The sequence below is a fragment of the Gobius niger genome (genome assembly GCF_951799975.1).
Source record: "Gobius niger genome assembly, chromosome: 14".
Classification (NCBI taxonomy): Eukaryota; Metazoa; Chordata; class Actinopteri; order Gobiiformes; family Gobiidae; genus Gobius; species Gobius niger.
In genome coordinates, this window is record NC_136865.1 from 16,405,205 (window position 1) to 16,421,130 (window position 15,926).

At 40.8% G+C, this 15,926-nt stretch overlaps 3 protein-coding genes across 6 annotated transcripts; 1 reads left to right on the forward strand and 2 right to left on the reverse strand.

The window, feature by feature from the left end:
- Positions 1-1,415: 1,415 nt before the first annotated feature.
- On the forward strand, positions 1,416-4,376 carry LOC306974360 (shugoshin 1-like). Of its 4 annotated transcripts, none has more exons than XM_079571556.1 (10): positions 1,416-1,497; positions 1,686-1,843; positions 1,939-2,147; positions 2,233-2,273; positions 2,354-2,409; positions 2,477-3,277; positions 3,365-3,463; positions 3,546-3,698; positions 3,839-4,034; positions 4,114-4,376. In XM_079571556.1, exons 2-10 carry the CDS (start codon positions 1,696-1,698, stop codon positions 4,271-4,273), a joined length of 1,863 nt encoding a protein of 620 aa, XP_079427682.1. In that variant the 5' UTR covers positions 1,416-1,497; positions 1,686-1,695; the 3' UTR covers positions 4,274-4,376. The 4 variants fall into 4 exon arrangements, with proteins under 4 accessions (XP_079427682.1, XP_079427684.1, XP_079427685.1 ...); XM_079571558.1 differs by having other exon boundaries at positions 3,549-3,698; XM_079571559.1 differs by having other exon boundaries at positions 3,552-3,698.
- Positions 4,377-4,727: 351 nt separating this feature from the next.
- On the reverse strand, positions 4,728-11,129 carry kat2b (K(lysine) acetyltransferase 2B). The gene is made up of 18 exons (XM_079571553.1): positions 10,779-11,129; positions 9,882-10,008; positions 9,659-9,804; positions 9,495-9,581; positions 9,236-9,417; positions 8,975-9,166; positions 8,789-8,892; positions 8,579-8,704; positions 8,241-8,374; positions 7,896-8,104; positions 7,682-7,808; positions 7,511-7,621; positions 7,248-7,391; positions 7,070-7,184; positions 6,946-6,976; positions 6,782-6,845; positions 6,622-6,706; positions 4,728-5,603 (listed from the first exon to the last, which is right to left on the reverse strand). Exons 1-18 carry the CDS (start codon positions 10,986-10,988, stop codon positions 5,410-5,412), a joined length of 2,388 nt encoding a protein of 795 aa, XP_079427679.1. The 5' UTR covers positions 10,989-11,129; the 3' UTR covers positions 4,728-5,409.
- Positions 11,130-12,570: 1,441 nt separating this feature from the next.
- Positions 12,571-15,749, reverse strand: rab5aa (RAB5A, member RAS oncogene family, a). Its single transcript, XM_079571568.1, has 6 exons — positions 15,564-15,749; positions 14,510-14,719; positions 14,276-14,427; positions 13,995-14,117; positions 13,820-13,913; positions 12,571-13,716 (listed from the first exon to the last, which is right to left on the reverse strand). The coding sequence occupies exons 2-6, from the start codon at positions 14,673-14,675 to the stop codon at positions 13,601-13,603; spliced, it is 651 nt and encodes a 216-aa protein (XP_079427694.1). The 5' UTR covers positions 14,676-14,719; positions 15,564-15,749; the 3' UTR covers positions 12,571-13,600.
- Between the last annotated feature and the right edge of the window lie 177 nt (positions 15,750-15,926).

Consider the following 15,926-nt stretch of genomic DNA (forward strand, 5'->3'; position numbering starts at 1 on the left):
AAGCAGACTAACACAATTTAACAAATCTTATTAAAATCTAGAGATCACTGTGATGGAAAGTAAGGGAGACTGGGGCTATTTGTCACACTTTTTTTGTCTATTCTAGAGTTCGCTGCTTATCAACAGAAAGTCCCACAAGAGTCAGACCTGCATTAAAAGAAAGCTTGAACCCTTGACTTGAAAGAGATCTCGCTCTCTTTTTTCTATCATGTTGCAATAAATGGTTATTTACCGTCAAATAATACCGTCACTAAATCCACTGTGCGGAGCAAGTTGTCCCAATGGCGTGGGGTTGGTTGTCACTATTGTTTTTAAAGGAGGTTTTTTCATATTAACTTGAAATTTGATAAACCTTTCTAACTTGCTTTGAAACTTTTAAAACAGTCGCAATGCAATACCTCATGTGTTCATAACACTCATTTACTCTATTAGGTGCAAAATGTACAAATTTACTCAAATGACCCAAACATACATTTGCTATAAAAGCAAATGTTAAAATAAGGTGATGAGAAAAACATATTAGACACAAAATGTAAAAGATGTCCCACCATGTTATACCCATGTGACAAATAACCCCTAGTGTCCACTTTACAGACAATATAAGTTAGTTAACGAACAGACTTAGCAGGTTAGCTTTAAAAAGGCTCAAATCGATGCTACTGTCTCTGTCTTTCAGACCAGTGTCTTTTGTTTAAGGCACTAACTAAAGGAAAGCTCTCATTACAGATAAAGTTTGGGAAAAGGCATAAAAACTATTCAAATGTGTCCTGCCCTCATGTCTTCAGCCCAAATGGGAAAATTATTATTGGAAGAGAAGAGGAATACCAATACACATACTATATATCAGTACAAGCGTACAGCGCCCTCTAGTGTGGCTATGTGACGGGACAAATAGCCCCGGTCGCTATTATTTTTTCCTAGGATGGGAAAGGGCTTTTCCCATTGATTTTCGTGTTTTTAAGGTTAGGGTTAAGTTTAGGTCTAGGGTAGTTTGGATCAGTTTAAAAGAGGGTTGTTTTCAAATGTGGCCTTTCCCATCCTGGGAAAAAAAAAATGTCGCGCCCCGGTCTCCCCTAAAGGCGCCATTCAGCCGTTGGGTCACTACATTGTCAAATACAGCCACAAATCAACTTTTTCCCCCCACATATAAAGTTGCATAATGCACCTTTACATACATGTTTTTTATTGTAAGTCAAACACATTACACAAAGAATGTGCATTTTAATTGATCAAATACAAATGATCAGTATGAAAAATAAATAAATCGTTGTTTATTAGCACTTCCTAGCGAGCTTTAATGGTAATGCAGGCGGAAATTACGTGTTTCTGATTCCACCAATCATCAGCCGCGTCACACAATTCGAACGTCAACTGACTGAGCGGATGCGTTCCTCCGACAGTAATAATAATAATACTTTTTTTTGGTCTTTAAAGGTTGTACAGTCGCTTTTCCATCGACGGATTTTATTCTCAAACTTCGTACCGCTCTCAGCACATGTGAGTAGCAGCACATGTGAGTAGCAGTAATCACTAGTATTGCGTGTGTTTTGGGTTGGGGTCCGTTGTAAAAGTGCTATAACAAGCCTGTAGCAACCCACATGCTAGCTAATCTAGCATGTTTGCTCACTTGCATTAAATTTACTCAGTGTTGGTGATTAAGTTTGCACAAATTATGTCTGTTAAAGATTCTGAGACATGGCAAAGGAACGGGTGAAGAAAAAGTCGTTTCAAAAAAGTTTGGAAGAGATAAAAGAAAAAATGAAGGAGAAAAGGAACAAGCGTTTAGCCAGCGTCTCTTTACCAAACAGAGGACGGTCTCGGAGGATAACCACATGTATCAACGGTAAAGATATATGCTAACCCCCTTAATGTGTACTTAAATGTGTAAAACACCACACCGATCATGATCCGGTGGAATTAAGCTGTTCTTTTACTCAGGTACCAGTTCAACAAACACAATTCTGCAGGGCGTCCAGCAAAACAACCAAGCCCTGGCTGTGGCATTGCAGGCTGAAAAAGAAAAGGTGAGGCTGGCAAATGCCGTGATCCTACAGCTGAAAAGAGAACAACAGGCTCTCTTTCTTCATCTCCTTTTACTTAAGAAGAAACTGAAAGAGCAGGAAGCTTTGTCTTCAAACTCCTCAGAGGTATGCTCAACAACGTGTGTAAAGTCTTGTAAAGTCTTTCATTATACATATAACGTGTTCCATTATGTTTAATATGTCTTTATAGAACACGTCCTCCAACAACATTGCTCAAACAGAATTACAAAGGTAAATAAATATAGAATACAACCAAGAACTTTGTTTTTAACGACTGCAAACATTTGGATTCATTATTTTTTATCAAACAGGAAGAAATGTAACAAGATTGAGACTCCTCCACAAAAAGGCTTCCCTGTGTGTGCAGGTAAACAGCCCTGTTTATTACAAACTGCAATGTATAAAAAGGTAATAACAAAAATGTGGACTTTCAGATTTACAACACGATGATAAGATTGCTGTGCTGCCGTCAACTGTGGGTGTCAGACGTCGCCAAACTGACAAAAGTAGTAGCAGGAGACGCTCTGAGCGTGTGCAGGAGCACAAGATAATGACAGAGGACTCAGTTGCTCAATTAGGTACCCTAAAAGCAAGTCCTATTTGCAGAGATGATGCAAACCAGAAACAAACACATCTAGCTGAAGAGCCAATGTTTGAAGAGCCTATTGAAGAGTTTCAGCACTCAACACCTGAACCGGCTCCAGCCAGATGCACTAAGGAGCCTCAGCCAGGCAGAAAACAGCCGAGCAGATCTAAAGCAGATCCGACTCAGAAGAAACCAGAGCGTGGACGGAAGCCGGAGCGTGGTCCTTTAAAGAAACCGTGGGAAAACCCCAAACCCAGAGCTCGCTCCAAGAGTCGGGATCGCTCTTCTACACGCTCCAAGACTGCTCCTACGTCCCAAAACAAACTCAATACTTCACTTGGATTTAATGATACGTTTGACTTTGACTGTGAGGAAGCTGTTCATGTTACCCCTTTTAAAGCAAAAGCTGAGGACAATGAGCCAACCACGTCTCAATCCAAGGAAGTAGCTGATGCAGCAACGGTTGTGTTCAAAGGGAAAGATTCACTGTCCCCGCCATCTCCTGAATCAGAGGACAGTCTTTACATCCCACAGAAAAGCCGAAAAAAACATTCTTCACCTGAAGCCATGAAAGCCATCAACACACGCAGAGGCAGACGCTCAAAGCAAGTGATTTATGAAAACATTTATCCACAAAAAGAATTTACAGGTAAGAAAAGTGAATTGTTTTGAACTTATTTTGAACCTACATTACAAGCAGTCAGGATCAAAATTTGCCAATGCTTTTTATTTGCAGTTTATAGAGATGAAGACTCGTGCTCTAAGATTGAGAGGTCCAAAAAAGAAAAGATCTCAGAGGAGCAGGATGGGGTTTATGAAGAAAATGAAGCTGCTGGTGAGTAACTGGTGTAAATACAGTAAATTGACTATTTTTGTTAGTGAGCTTCATTCACAATGTGTCCATTTCGATCCCCAAGAAGCAGACATTGAGGAACACTGTCTGCAGCCTGTTAGTCCTCTGGTTGAAGCTGAAATAAAGAGAATTGATGACGTCCTCTCGAACTTTGGAGAATCTTCTAATGACTCCCACACTGACCAAACACCACAGAGAGGGAGGTCATGCAAGAAACGTGAGTCCTTTTCAATTTACTGTGCAGTTCACACTCCTCTTGTTGTTTCTCGCCATCACTGCATGCACCTCACTTTTCTATTCACGTGTGGCATTTGTTGGTGACTTCACTGGTTTCACTCTTTCTTCACATGTCCACAGGTGGATTTGGTATGAGGCCCATGGGGCGGGGCTTGAGTCTGTGTGATGTGACCAATATGTCCCCTGCAGCCTATCGGAAGTACCCATGCGGAGGGTCCCGTCTCTCGGGTGCACGCTGCTCCACGCCAGCTCAGGGTCCAACTCGCAAACGCCGCTGCACTATGACTGTTGACTACAAAGAGCCCTCCCTCATCGCGTAAGCCTACCGTTTATTATTACTACGCATACAGCTGTAGTCATAATGCTTTACTCTCTAATAACAATACTCTTTTCAGGAAACTCAGGCGAGGAGACAAATTCACAGATTTGGAGTTCCTTCGCTCACCGATTTTCAAGCAGAAGACCGGGAGACGATCCGAGCAAAAATCAAGAAACTCCATGAAAACGCAGCTGCCATTAGAAAAATACAATGAGTCATTTGTTGGCTGTCTCTAAAGGCATCCACTACCTGTTTTAGCACCACCAGTTGTACTATTTTTAATAAACATTTTAATTTCAATGTCTGATGTGTTAAATTTTAGTAAAATTTACCCATTTATACTAGTATTTTATAGTTTGTGAATGTCAGTTTGTTTATCATTACTTTTATTTTAAGATCCTGATGGTCGGAGATGAAATGTAATATATAACAAGTGTACAGGTGCTCTGTAATTTGAGTAATACATTGTCATAATAAAAGGCTGTATTAATTTGTCTTTAAAATGGTAGATCTAGCTGCACTTGTGTTTTATTCGGTCTACAAAAAAGGCTCACACAATGCCAGTAAAACCAGCTATACAAAAAGGATGAAACATTTTGACAAAAACATCTTTCAAAAGTACAAACAAGTTTTTGTCCTAAGCAAACATCGAAACTACATTGTATTGCACAATGTATCAATCTTCTGCAGAACAAAGATATGAAATTAAGACTTTGTCTTAAGCATAGTTGTATTAAATTACAGCACATAAATAATACGCTCTAGTTTATTAAATTAGCTTCAGGTCAATATTAAGCATTTGTTTGAAAGACTTGGAAATAGGATGCTTTCATTTGTGTTATCCAATACTTGCAAAAATAAAAGTGTTTTTAGTATGCAAACTGCCCTATGTAGTTTACTGAAAACAAGAACTTATTAATTTCTGAAACTAAAAATATATTATATACACTTTTCAAATATACATGAGAATATTCCTCCTTTCTGTCAATAAAATCTGTACAAATTTAAAATATTTATATCTTATTTTTTGGCATGATGAACTCACCAAAGACAAACGGCATCTTTTCAACACTTGTACATACATAAATGGGATGTCCCACCCAGGCCAGGTGTATTCTAACACAGTTTGGTTTAGATGGGGCTGATGACATCTACCTGAATCAACGAACACCTCTTTCAAAGGCTAAATGACTGTAAAAATGTGTTTGAAAACTAGGTTATGAAACTAGAAGCATCTTCATTTGTTTGACATCTACAACAGTCTGCTGGTCGTCTGAGAGGCCTTATCTTGTGGCCAGTCTTGTATTCCTCCTCCAAATGACCTCGAGTACCTTCAGTGTCCAAACAAGCTTTTGTCTCACCGTAAAACATGCTACTTCTCTATGAGTCCTGCCTCTTTGATCTTGGTGTAGAAGAATTTCTCCAGTAAGTTGGCGCACTTGTAGTACTCGCTCTCCGGGGGGTTGTACTCTCGACAGTTGGTGAAGATTCGCTGCATGTCCGCCATGAACAACTTGCGTGTGGTGTAGTATCTGCTCTTTAGACGCTCGCTCATAGTTTTGAGATCTGTGTAAAGACAGTTTACAGGTAGCATTAAGTCAAATCTTGGCCAAATTCTACCACACGCAAACACAAATCTATGCATTTTAGGGTTGGGTCGATATTGAAAAGGAAACTAAACACAACGAGAAACTTTTGAGCCAAAACTTTCTGCAGAACCTCCCATTGAATTTTGGCCCATAATCTTGTGTTTTTGATAGAATACCGGAATAAGAAAAGACAAACAATGTCACTATGGGATAATTTTCTTTGGCCCACAAAAACACACAAAGGTTGTCATTGACTCATCTTGAAGCTTTTTCACTAGAAGCTAAAAATACAGTTAGAAATTGCCTCGGGAAAAGGTCTTTTGGTGGTTCCTAGAGTCACGCCTAAGGCAGCGTTTCAATATATTGCAGCAAAGGTTTGGAACAGTCTCCGTGACAACGTGAGACAAGCTGAAAGCATGGTCACTTCCTGCTGCCTATGGCAATTGAACTTATTTTAGGAAATAATAAAATAATAACATACGTAGATATATATGTGTATATTTTTTCTTAGGTGATTGTATCAATTGATTTATTGTATTTTCATTGTGTTTTTGTATGTTTGGTGTTGTTGTAAGGCACATTCAGTTGTCTTTGACATGAAATGTGCTGTATAAATAAACCCGTCTTGCCTATTTCCAAATTTAGATTTAATAACTGTTGGAATCAATGGCGGCACGATCAATCGCAGCGGCTCTGGACTAACCCAAACCCGAATACTTCATTGATCCTCAAGGGGAAATTATTTTTGTTACAATATCTCATCTCACAGTTAAACTTGGAATCAGAATGAAAAATAAGTTGCAGAAAAAAAAAAAATCACTATGCAAAAAAACTAAATTACATCCATAAGAATATTAAATGAGAATATTGCTAGGTATATGAATGTGATGTAAATAAATAATGAACACTACAAAACACTACAAGCATAGCAGGTCTAAATTCTGGCCCACGTTGAGGACTGATTGACAGATTGATCTGAATTGCCTTTAACTTACCCATGGGGAAGCGAATGACTTGGTAGTACCCAGGTGCCTCTGTTTTCTTCACTGGCTCCATAAAAGGCCAGGCGTTTTGATGACTCTTTAGAGTAAAATTAAATGTTAAGAGGACAGACATACTTAAATTACAAGATAATCATCTGCTGTGAAATCAGACCTTCACGTGCTGGAGGATGGTCTTTAGTGCGCCGTACAGTTGATCCGGGTCCTTCAGTTCCTTCCTGCAATATGTAGAACGAGTGAACATTTGTGCTGTAAATCTTTTCTTGGGAGTTACGTAGTTTTGTTGGTAAAGCAAGACAAGAGTTGAATCAAACAAACCCTTTCCCAAGTGACTTCCATCCAGTGTCACCTGTTCACAAAACAAAAATAAGAAAGAAACAGAATCTCAATTCTTCTCATTCTAAATCTATACAAATATTGAATCAGAAATAATTCTTCTTACGTATGCCAGGAATGCTTTCAATGGGAATCTGCCGTACTCCTTCCTTAAAACAGGACAGTCCTGGGTAAACTTTTCTGATCTGAGCCTGTTTCCTTTCGATCAGCTTCTTGATTATCTGTGAGAAGTGAAACATTAGGCCAAAAACATTATGGAATGATATTGTTGTGCGTTGCAATACCTCTTTTTGCTTTTTAATAATGATCGAGAAGTCGGTGTAAGGGATGCTGGGGTTGAGCTCACAGCCCATTAGTGTGGCACCCTCATAGTCTTTGATGTAGCCCACATATTTAGCCTTCGGGACCTTGATGTCTTTTGAGAAACCCTAAAGGAGTACAAGAGAAAGGAAGGAAATAAATTCACATGTTAAAAAGGCATTAGATTTCAGAAACACCCAGTAAGACGCTTCATGGGAGGCGCACCGATGACTTAAAACTGAAATACCTGTTTTTTGAAGTAGCCAATAGCGTATTCATCAGCATAGGTGAGGAAGTTGAGAATTTCATGCTTGATGTGGTATTCTTTTAGATGGTTCATCAAATGGGTCCCGTATCCCTAAAAGACAAACCAATCATACTCTGTGCCACATGAAGCATTAGCCAAAGGAGCTCTTACCTTGACTTGTTCATTTGATGTGACAGCACAGAACACGATCTCTGTAAAGCCCTGTGAGGGAAACATCCGGAAGCAGATCCCACCGATGACCCGACCATCTTTAATTAACGACAGTGTTTTGTGCTTTCTGCAGAAACATTAAATCATTAAAGTGCATTCATGATGAGAGTCAATTCCTGACTGGGACATGCGCCACAACATCCGCTCCACTCACGGGTCAAAGACGAGCCGTGTGATGTACTCCTTTGGCATGCGGGGGAGTTGGTGGGAGAACACGTTCTGGAGGCCCACGAGCCACATCAGAATCCTCTTGTTGGGTTTTTGGTTCAGCGAATTCCCAATGACGTGGAACTCAATCACACCCCTGCGCTCCTCCAGACGGGCCGCCTCATCTCGCGCAGAATGGGCAGACAGTAAACTGGTCTACAGCAATGTACATGTTTAGTTTTACACACTGCAACAGTACGTTTCAAGCTGAAATAATGCATGATTCAGTTGTCAAAGAATAATGTTAATCCTGGTTATTTATTTCCAGGTCATGAGTCTTTTCATTGGTTACCTCAGGAACAGCAGCAGGGTCAGTGATGGTTGCCATAACTTCGTTGATTAGCTCCATGGGGATGTCGCCCATCACTCTGGGCCTCTTATTTTCCTCGTGATTGAGTGGCTCTGAAGCTTTACGCTTTTCCACACCTGATAAAAACATAGCAGAGACAAATAAAAAAAAAACATAAAAGGTAATAGCTTGAATACATGCAGCCCAAACCCTAACACAAAGATCTGCAGAACTTTCAGAGTACCATTACAAAAACAAATACCAGTCACACCTTCATTGACACTGTTTGTCACTGTGTTGCCTTCATTACGTTCCTAGCCATTAAAAGCTTAAGCTGATACCTGGGTTTGGCTCTAGAGCAGATACTGGTTTTCTGGCAGGACTCACACTGCCCCCGGTGGAGGGATCCACTGAGACAGGACTGGTGCTGTAGTACAATGGTCTAGTGACTGGAGGTGCACTGATTACTGAACAAATACAAAGAAATTATTATTACACAAAGTTGGGGGGCTGTGTCAGCTGTGTGGCATGTGCTTCAAGTGAGTGTGTACCTGTGTGGATAGGAATCTGTCCTCCCGAAGCTCCTGCCTGAAAATCTTGGCACCAGATTGGAGAGTTGTGACTGTACACCTCCTCCTCCAGCATCGACAAGAACCTGGAAATACACGTACACGGCAATATAACTAACATGTACATTTGCAAATCCCGTCACCTACAAAACTGTCTGGATTTTTTACTTGGGGAAGTGTGTGAGAATCAGCGTGCGTTTCTCTGGAGGGAGCTTGTCTTTCTCCTGTCGAGCCTGCTCCAGCAGTTGCTTCCTCATCACAGTGAACACGGAGCGTAGCAGCGTTCGCCCGAAGATCTGTGTGGTCTCGTACCGGGGCAGACTGTCGCAGAATTGAGGCACGTTACAGTAGCACAGCCATCTGAGGGGACACAGAGGGGATTAAAGTACTTCCCATGTGCTGTAGCGCGGTGTCAGTGAGTGAAAGTACCTGGTGTAGTTGGCCTTGTATCCTGCTGCGTCATCACTGGGCACTTGCTGTCGCCTCTGGGAGGGAGTCTCAAGCTGCCAGTAGTTGATTTGGTTGAGAAACATCTTTGCCAGCTCAATGATGGTTTGACGCTCCTTGGAGGGTAGATGGCTGAATTTGTATTGGACAAAATTGTTCACTCCCTGCAGCAGAAGAAACGAGCGGTCACATGTGCTTGGTCCACCCGATCTACGTTGAGTTGTGCCTTTATTTATGTTACCTGCTCTATACTGGGTTTTTCAAAAGGCGGACTCTCTTGTGCTTCCAACATGGGCTTTCCCATCAAAAGAATGGATTTTCTAAGCAACTGAAATATTAATGCAGGTTTAGTACCATTGTATGTGAACACATTGCCAATATATTGCAGCAAAGACCAAAACTTACTTTGAAAAGGGAAAAGTAGACCTGCTTAGTGTCAGCATCCTCCTCCTTGTGAACACACGTGTACAGATACTCCACATCCGTAACAATCCCTAACAATCTGTTCATCTCCTCCTCAGAAACATTCTCTAGATGTGTGACATGGTCCCCTAAAAAGAGAGAGCAAACATTTATCTCCCACCCTAGCACTGGCCAGGGTATGCAATACGTCTGAGGGATGATGTACCCAGGGTGTGTGAGCAGCTCCGGCAGGGCTCCTGGAGGTTGACAGTGCTGGACTGCTGGTCGGTGCGAGGGGGCGTGGGAGGGGGATTTTGACTTTTCCAACCATTACACTTACAGGCACCTTCAGCCTGGAAAACAGAGAAATTACATTATCCTAAAAATCCATCTTTAAAAATCTTTTTAAATCAGGTTTTACTGAGGCGCACTAGAGTTTCTACCAACAAAGCATGAGATATAGGCTTTAAGGAAAAGAAATAATTACAGACCAACTCTTATTTTCTCAAAATTGGGAATTAACTGCTTGTGACAGCAAAATGCCAGGAGCTGTCATCGTCAGCTGAGACTGTTTTATGCGCATGTGCAGTGCAGAACAAACTCCGCCCCTCGTAGCAGCTGTCGCCCTGTCAAAACAAAGACCCCATCCGCGTCTGCGTTGCATACGCTGCATATGCCTCAGAATGTGCTTCTTGTTGCATTGTGCATTGACACAGTGACAGGGCTGCTAAAAGCCCCGCGGGGAGTATTAAACCCGCACTAAACACCCTCTCACGCACACGGTGTAGGCTCTGCACACTGCCAAATACCCCCCTAGACCAAGAGGCAAGCCAAGTTTATTACAATCACAAACCCCCACCTCAACACCCACAGGGACAACATCAACAAGGACGACCTGCAGCCAACAGGCCGCCGCCCAGAAGTGTCACGTAAATAAGCTATTATTTTTAACTTGCGAGTAAAGCTTGCGTTTGCAAAAATACAAAACATTTGAGCAGCAATGGCTTCCGCTAATGCTTGCGTTTTGTAAAGTAGCTATTACAGAGTGCCGCCTAAGCCCCTCTCAAAACATCTCTTAAAGTAGGGGTGATAAAAAGAGCACTACGGGGACGTTAGTGCGTACTTTGCAGGATGAATACACTCCGAGTTTTTCCAGTTTCTTGGGTCGCGGTGAAGAGCGGACTTGCGCCTTCTTTACAGCGATTCGCGCAGATCCTCCAGCGGCACCGGAGCCATCGGTGATCCCCGCTCCCCCGGCCCCTGGCCCGGCCGGCGCCGAGCCTGCAGCCCCTACGGCCGGCGAGCCCTGCTGAAAGCCCGCACCATCGGCCATGGTTTCCCCAGTGCAGACAGGGGGCCGGCCGTGGAGATCCAATCTGGTGCGCGCTTTAGTCCAGCAGTGTAGGATCAGACATGGCGCTCATCCTTATTTTCATTTTCTCTGTGTAGGTCCATTTTCGTCCGCTAGAGGACAAGTGAGATTGGATCCAGACGAGGTCAAAATACAGTAATACGATAAAATACGGCGCTATATTCAAGGTCAAGAGACAATATAGCAATCTATTCTCATTAAATGTGAGGATCACACTCCACGTTTAAAATACGCAAATACATCCCCATTAGCAGTAGTAACTTATGAGCATCCAGAAAATATAATAAATGGTAAAATAACTGGTCACTTTGATAAAAACTCACATAGCAGTTGATTACCTACCCAAATACCATTATTTGGTACCTGTACAGCATTGTAAAATGCTTGCATTTAAATTCAGCTCATTGAAATAAAGCAGCCACACACAAAAACATACATTTTGTGTCTTGATTTGTGTTAATTTGTTTATTCTGAATCATACTTCTGCCTGCTGACAGTTTCAATGTTTCCACATGAGTCACAGAAGAGTCACTGAACTCCAGAGGTGTCCAGGTCCACTGGAGGGACAAGTGCAAGGCACCTGAATACCACAAGAAAGAACTTGTGAGACCCAAGAGATTGATATAAAAAAAAAACTAAACCAGATATTGTGACTTTCTTTTGAAAAAAAGTGTACAATACAGACCACTAAATAAATGCTATTTCATTTTGGTTAATATCACTACATACATTTATAATACAGACCACCACTGATTATAACTGAACCATTTGTGGGGGGAAATAAGAAACAGCAACAGAAATCAAATCTATCTTGCCATTTTCCAATCAATGACTGTACATTTTTAAAAATTATTGGGCATGCCCTAGCAAGATTTTGTCCTATCACAGGTAAATAAGCAGAGTACACTGCAACATCCTATTTACAGTAGATTATTTATATATTTATATGTATTTATATATATATAATATATATATATATATATAGACTTATATCACACTGGCTGTAAATATGACAAGATAAATCATGAACATTGTTAGTGCAAGGCATGAGTAAGACAGACCTGTTTAAGACATGAGCCCCATGGATATGTGGCTACATGTCGTCTGTGATGGTGCAAATATATAATACAAACAAAGGGAGATCGAGTCAAACGTGGGAAAGATGCTGTAACAGGCAATTATTGTACAAAGACAGTTAGGTTCAATGATACTTGACAATGTGCAAATATAGGGGTCATGTGAGAGAAAAAAGTTGATATTAGTGCAAATTTGACCTCTCTGTGACCCAGTGGCTGTATGGGTGGTTAGCTTGGCGCCTTTGCTTTCCACGCCAGTGGCCTCTACGCGCTCCAGGACTAATTTTATTTCAGGGTTTTCAGGGTTTCTGGTAGTTTTTCCAGATGGACTGTACACGTAACCATGGACACAGATGCATCAGCAGTGAAAAACCTACCAGAACCCCAAACAACAATTGGTCTTTGAGCCCCCTAATGCCATGGGGTGGAAAGTAAAGGCACCATGTTAACCTTCCATACAACCGCTGGGTCACTGAAAGGTTAATTATGAATTAATATGAACTTTTTTCCCCCATAAAAATGCAATTATAAACACCTGAACAGTCTGCAAAACTTAAAGATATTTCCTGCTTGGGACGGTATTTCAGACCGTTTGCATTCAAGGGGATATTCAATTGTTCTTATATATTGCAACTCCCGAAAGGTCAACACCTTTAAACTTTTCTTAAACTAAAGAAACATGCTACTTCTTCCAAAAGGCAAAAATCAAGAGATTTCATCCACAATGAAAAAACTGAGTGAAAAAGGAATGGAATAACAAAGAGACAGTTTAACCTCAGCAGCATCTGCACCTGGTCATGTGACAGTAGAGTTGTGTTGGATTGGTCCAGAGGAGTTCATACAGAAATACTGCGAGTGATTGCATTATGGCTCGCACGGGCCGTAGATGGTCAAGAAAATGAAAACAAATGCCACTAAGGATCAACTGATTAGGCAAAGACAGACAAGGATTAAGATGGGGTCTAAAGACGTTTAGCTTTTGGTTAAAAAACCTGGTAACTGAGAAGAACTAAGCAGCATTAATTCCATTCTCAAATTCATCTGCTATGTATCTATGCACACCCTTCTCTTTGATCTAATGTATGTTGGTTAAGTTCATAATATTAACAACAATTGGCATATAGATTCATACGGTAAAGACAGGCATAAGAATGTAGTAGTAAACCAGTCATTTTCTCTAGAAAACAGACATATCTACAAAGAGGAAGAAAGGCATGGGGCCCCAATGTGTCTGTTCTTGTGCAATTAAACATTATGAATGAAAGACTGGAGAGCAAACTCACCAAGTAGCAGCAAAATCAGAATGGAGCATAGGAGGCAGAGCCAGAAGTCAGGCAATTGGCTGACCTAGCAACTATAAAATGTTTAGTTTTTTTCTTCTCTTGAACATTAAAGAACCGGGGATAAGACAACAAGACATAAAATAGTAACTGCAGTGGCATTGGTGCATGGGCTGTATCAGTTACTGTGGTAAAGGTGGTTTGGGAAGGCATCCTGTTAGTTACTGCAGCATGGAGCCTTGGCGGGTTGTGCAGCTTCTGTTAGATCCACTCCTCTGTTACGCCCAGTGTTAGCTCCAGCAGCCTGAGGTTCACTCTTCGGGAGTCTCTTTGCTATGGTTCATTTAAGAAAGAAATATGTAAAAAGAAAGGTTAATGCTGTGTTACAATGTTATGTAGGTATGAATAATATGCATTTCACTTTAGAGTCACCCACCAATAGCCATAAATATCTCATTCACATTCATAGAAGTTTTAGCTGATGTCTCCATAAAAAGCAAGCTGTTGTCATCTGCATATGACTGGGCATCCTGTCAAAATATATTGTTCATATATTTGTACATCTGTTCAAACAATATCAAGAAGTGTTAATAATCTGGAATTTCTCCAACCTGGAAGTCAACAGCTCTTTTATTGGCCAGGTCCGCCTTGTTGCCTGACAGTGCGATGACAATGTTAGGACTAGCTTGTCTTTGTAGCTCTTTTACCCAGTTCTTAGCTCGAGCAAAAGATTCCTGAGGAAAATGCATTATGCATTAATTCATTTTTACACTTTCAGCTACTTTAATTTTTTTGAGAAAATAAACAAAAATCCAATATTACAGTCTCTATTTGGACAAAAAAGATTGTAGAGCAGATTGTAGATTTGTACGACAAGGCAGTTAAAACATACCTCATTCGTGATGTCATAGACAACTATAGCTGCTTGCGCCCCTCTGTAATACATAGGTGCCAAACTGTGGTAACGCTCTTGACCTGCAGTATCCCAAATCTCAAACTTTACTGTTGTGTCATCTAGACACACTGTCTGGGTGAGGAAGGCCGCTAAACAAAAAAAGCAATTAATGTCGTTTCATAACAGTGCAGTTCATTTTCTCTTAACATTTGGTTTAAATGTTTAACTCACCTCCTATTGTGCTTTCTTGGAATTCATGAAACTGTCCTTTGACAAAACGCAGCACCAAGCTTGACTTTCCCACAGCTGACTCACCAAGTAGCACCAGCTTAAACTGACAGATTTTGGTCCCCGTGTTTGGTCCGTTGGGTCTTGTAGCTCCTCCTCGATTGGCCATGACCTTGACAGATCACCTGGTATCCCTCAAACTTCAGACTTGTGCTGAAAGCGGACAAAACACTTTGTTCACCTTCACAAAATTAGGCAAGACAATTATCTAAATATGTAATAGCAGAAAGAGTGAATGTGGATGTGAATGCACAGCATCCTTAACAGCATTCATACTCGTCTGGTATTCAGTTCCTTACCTACTTGGCAAAACAAGACTACCTTTATTATTACACAATACCACTTTGTTCCCAGTATTATACAAGAATCTAGGAAGACTTTTTTTTATTTTATTTTTTTACAATTTTGGTAAAGTGAAATGGTCAAGGAAACATGCAAGTAATTTCCAGTTTAAGAACAACGCCTTATCATGGTTATATGTACTAGGTAAGTGACATTGACAACACATCTCACATACTGAATGTTGCTTGAGTACTTCTCATTTCACGTCCTGTGGTGAATCTGTTTTGTTTTTTGTGACAGAACGCCACTTTTTCATTTAACCTATAAATTAGGTTATTTCCTCTGAGATGATAAAAGCGTGTTTTTTGCAGATGTCAATGGCAATAGAGCATAACATAAAATATAAATACTTAAATTATTGTCCTGATTTCTTTGTGTCGCGGTAAACAGAGAACAGAGATATTAGCCTTCCTCCCACTGACCTGATTCCAGCCACAAATATCTACCACGCATGACTGGCATGATTTGATAAAGCCTAGCCTACCACGAAGACATCTGGCAAACCGACAAAGAAAAAGCAGACAAATGTCTGCCCATTGAAAAACACCACTTTAACCAGCTAAAAGCTAACCTCTCCCCGATGACAACTGACTGGCCAAGGCGTTAGCCTTTAGCAGTGAACCAGCTAGCCTTGCTATGATGTCAAGTGCGTTACCTGGGAGCCAGACGACGTTTTCAACTTTGAACACAACAATTGAAGTGTTTATCAAAACAAGCCAATTTATTTCGACGTGATAATGTCGAAAAGTCGGAAAATGATTTAAAAAATCCCGTCTTCTTTCTTTCTTGTCGCAACTTCCCTTTAGAACCAAAACACAAGCAAGAACTTCCGCCCTCTGCCACGTCACACGACGTCTGCTCATGGATTTCTCTGCTCAGGCCATTTCAAAGATATGCTGTTCGGTTTATACATTTTACATCCACAAAACATGATTCCGCAATAAAACCTCTATATCTACCTCAACGACATTAAAGTGCTACAATCAATCAATCTATTCAGAACTCAAATTGTCCCAAA

What these genes read in the sequence shown, in the direction of transcription:
- LOC306974360 (XM_079571556.1), top strand. Translation starts at nt 1,696, where the DNA reads ATGGCAAAGGAACGGGTGAAGAAAAAGTCGTTTCAAAAAAGTTTGGAA. An exon ending in GATAACCACATGTATCAACG is followed by an intron (nt 1,844 to 1,938) that starts GTAAAGATATAT and finishes TCTTTTACTCAG; the next exon opens with GTACCAGTTCAACAAACACA. An exon ending in GCTCAAACAGAATTACAAAG is followed by an intron (nt 2,274 to 2,353) that starts GTAAATAAATAT and finishes TTTATCAAACAG; the next exon opens with GAAGAAATGTAACAAGATTG.
- kat2b (XM_079571553.1), bottom strand. Translation starts at nt 10,988, where the DNA reads ATGGCCGATGGTGCGGGCTTTCAGCAGGGCTCGCCGGCCGTAGGGGCT. An exon ending in GAGTGTATTCATCCTGCAAA is followed by an intron (nt 10,009 to 10,778) that starts GTACGCACTAAC and finishes TCTGTTTTCCAG; the next exon opens with GCTGAAGGTGCCTGTAAGTG. An exon ending in TGCTCTAGAGCCAAACCCAG is followed by an intron (nt 8,375 to 8,578) that starts GTATCAGCTTAA and finishes TGTTTTTATCAG; the next exon opens with GTGTGGAAAAGCGTAAAGCT.
- rab5aa (XM_079571568.1), bottom strand. Translation starts at nt 14,675, where the DNA reads ATGGCCAATCGAGGAGGAGCTACAAGACCCAACGGACCAAACACGGGG. An exon ending in CCAAGAAAGCACAATAGGAG is followed by an intron (nt 14,428 to 14,509) that starts GTGAGTTAAACA and finishes TTTTTTGTTTAG; the next exon opens with CGGCCTTCCTCACCCAGACA. An exon ending in TGAGATATTTATGGCTATTG is followed by an intron (nt 13,717 to 13,819) that starts GTGGGTGACTCT and finishes AATGAACCATAG; the next exon opens with CAAAGAGACTCCCGAAGAGT.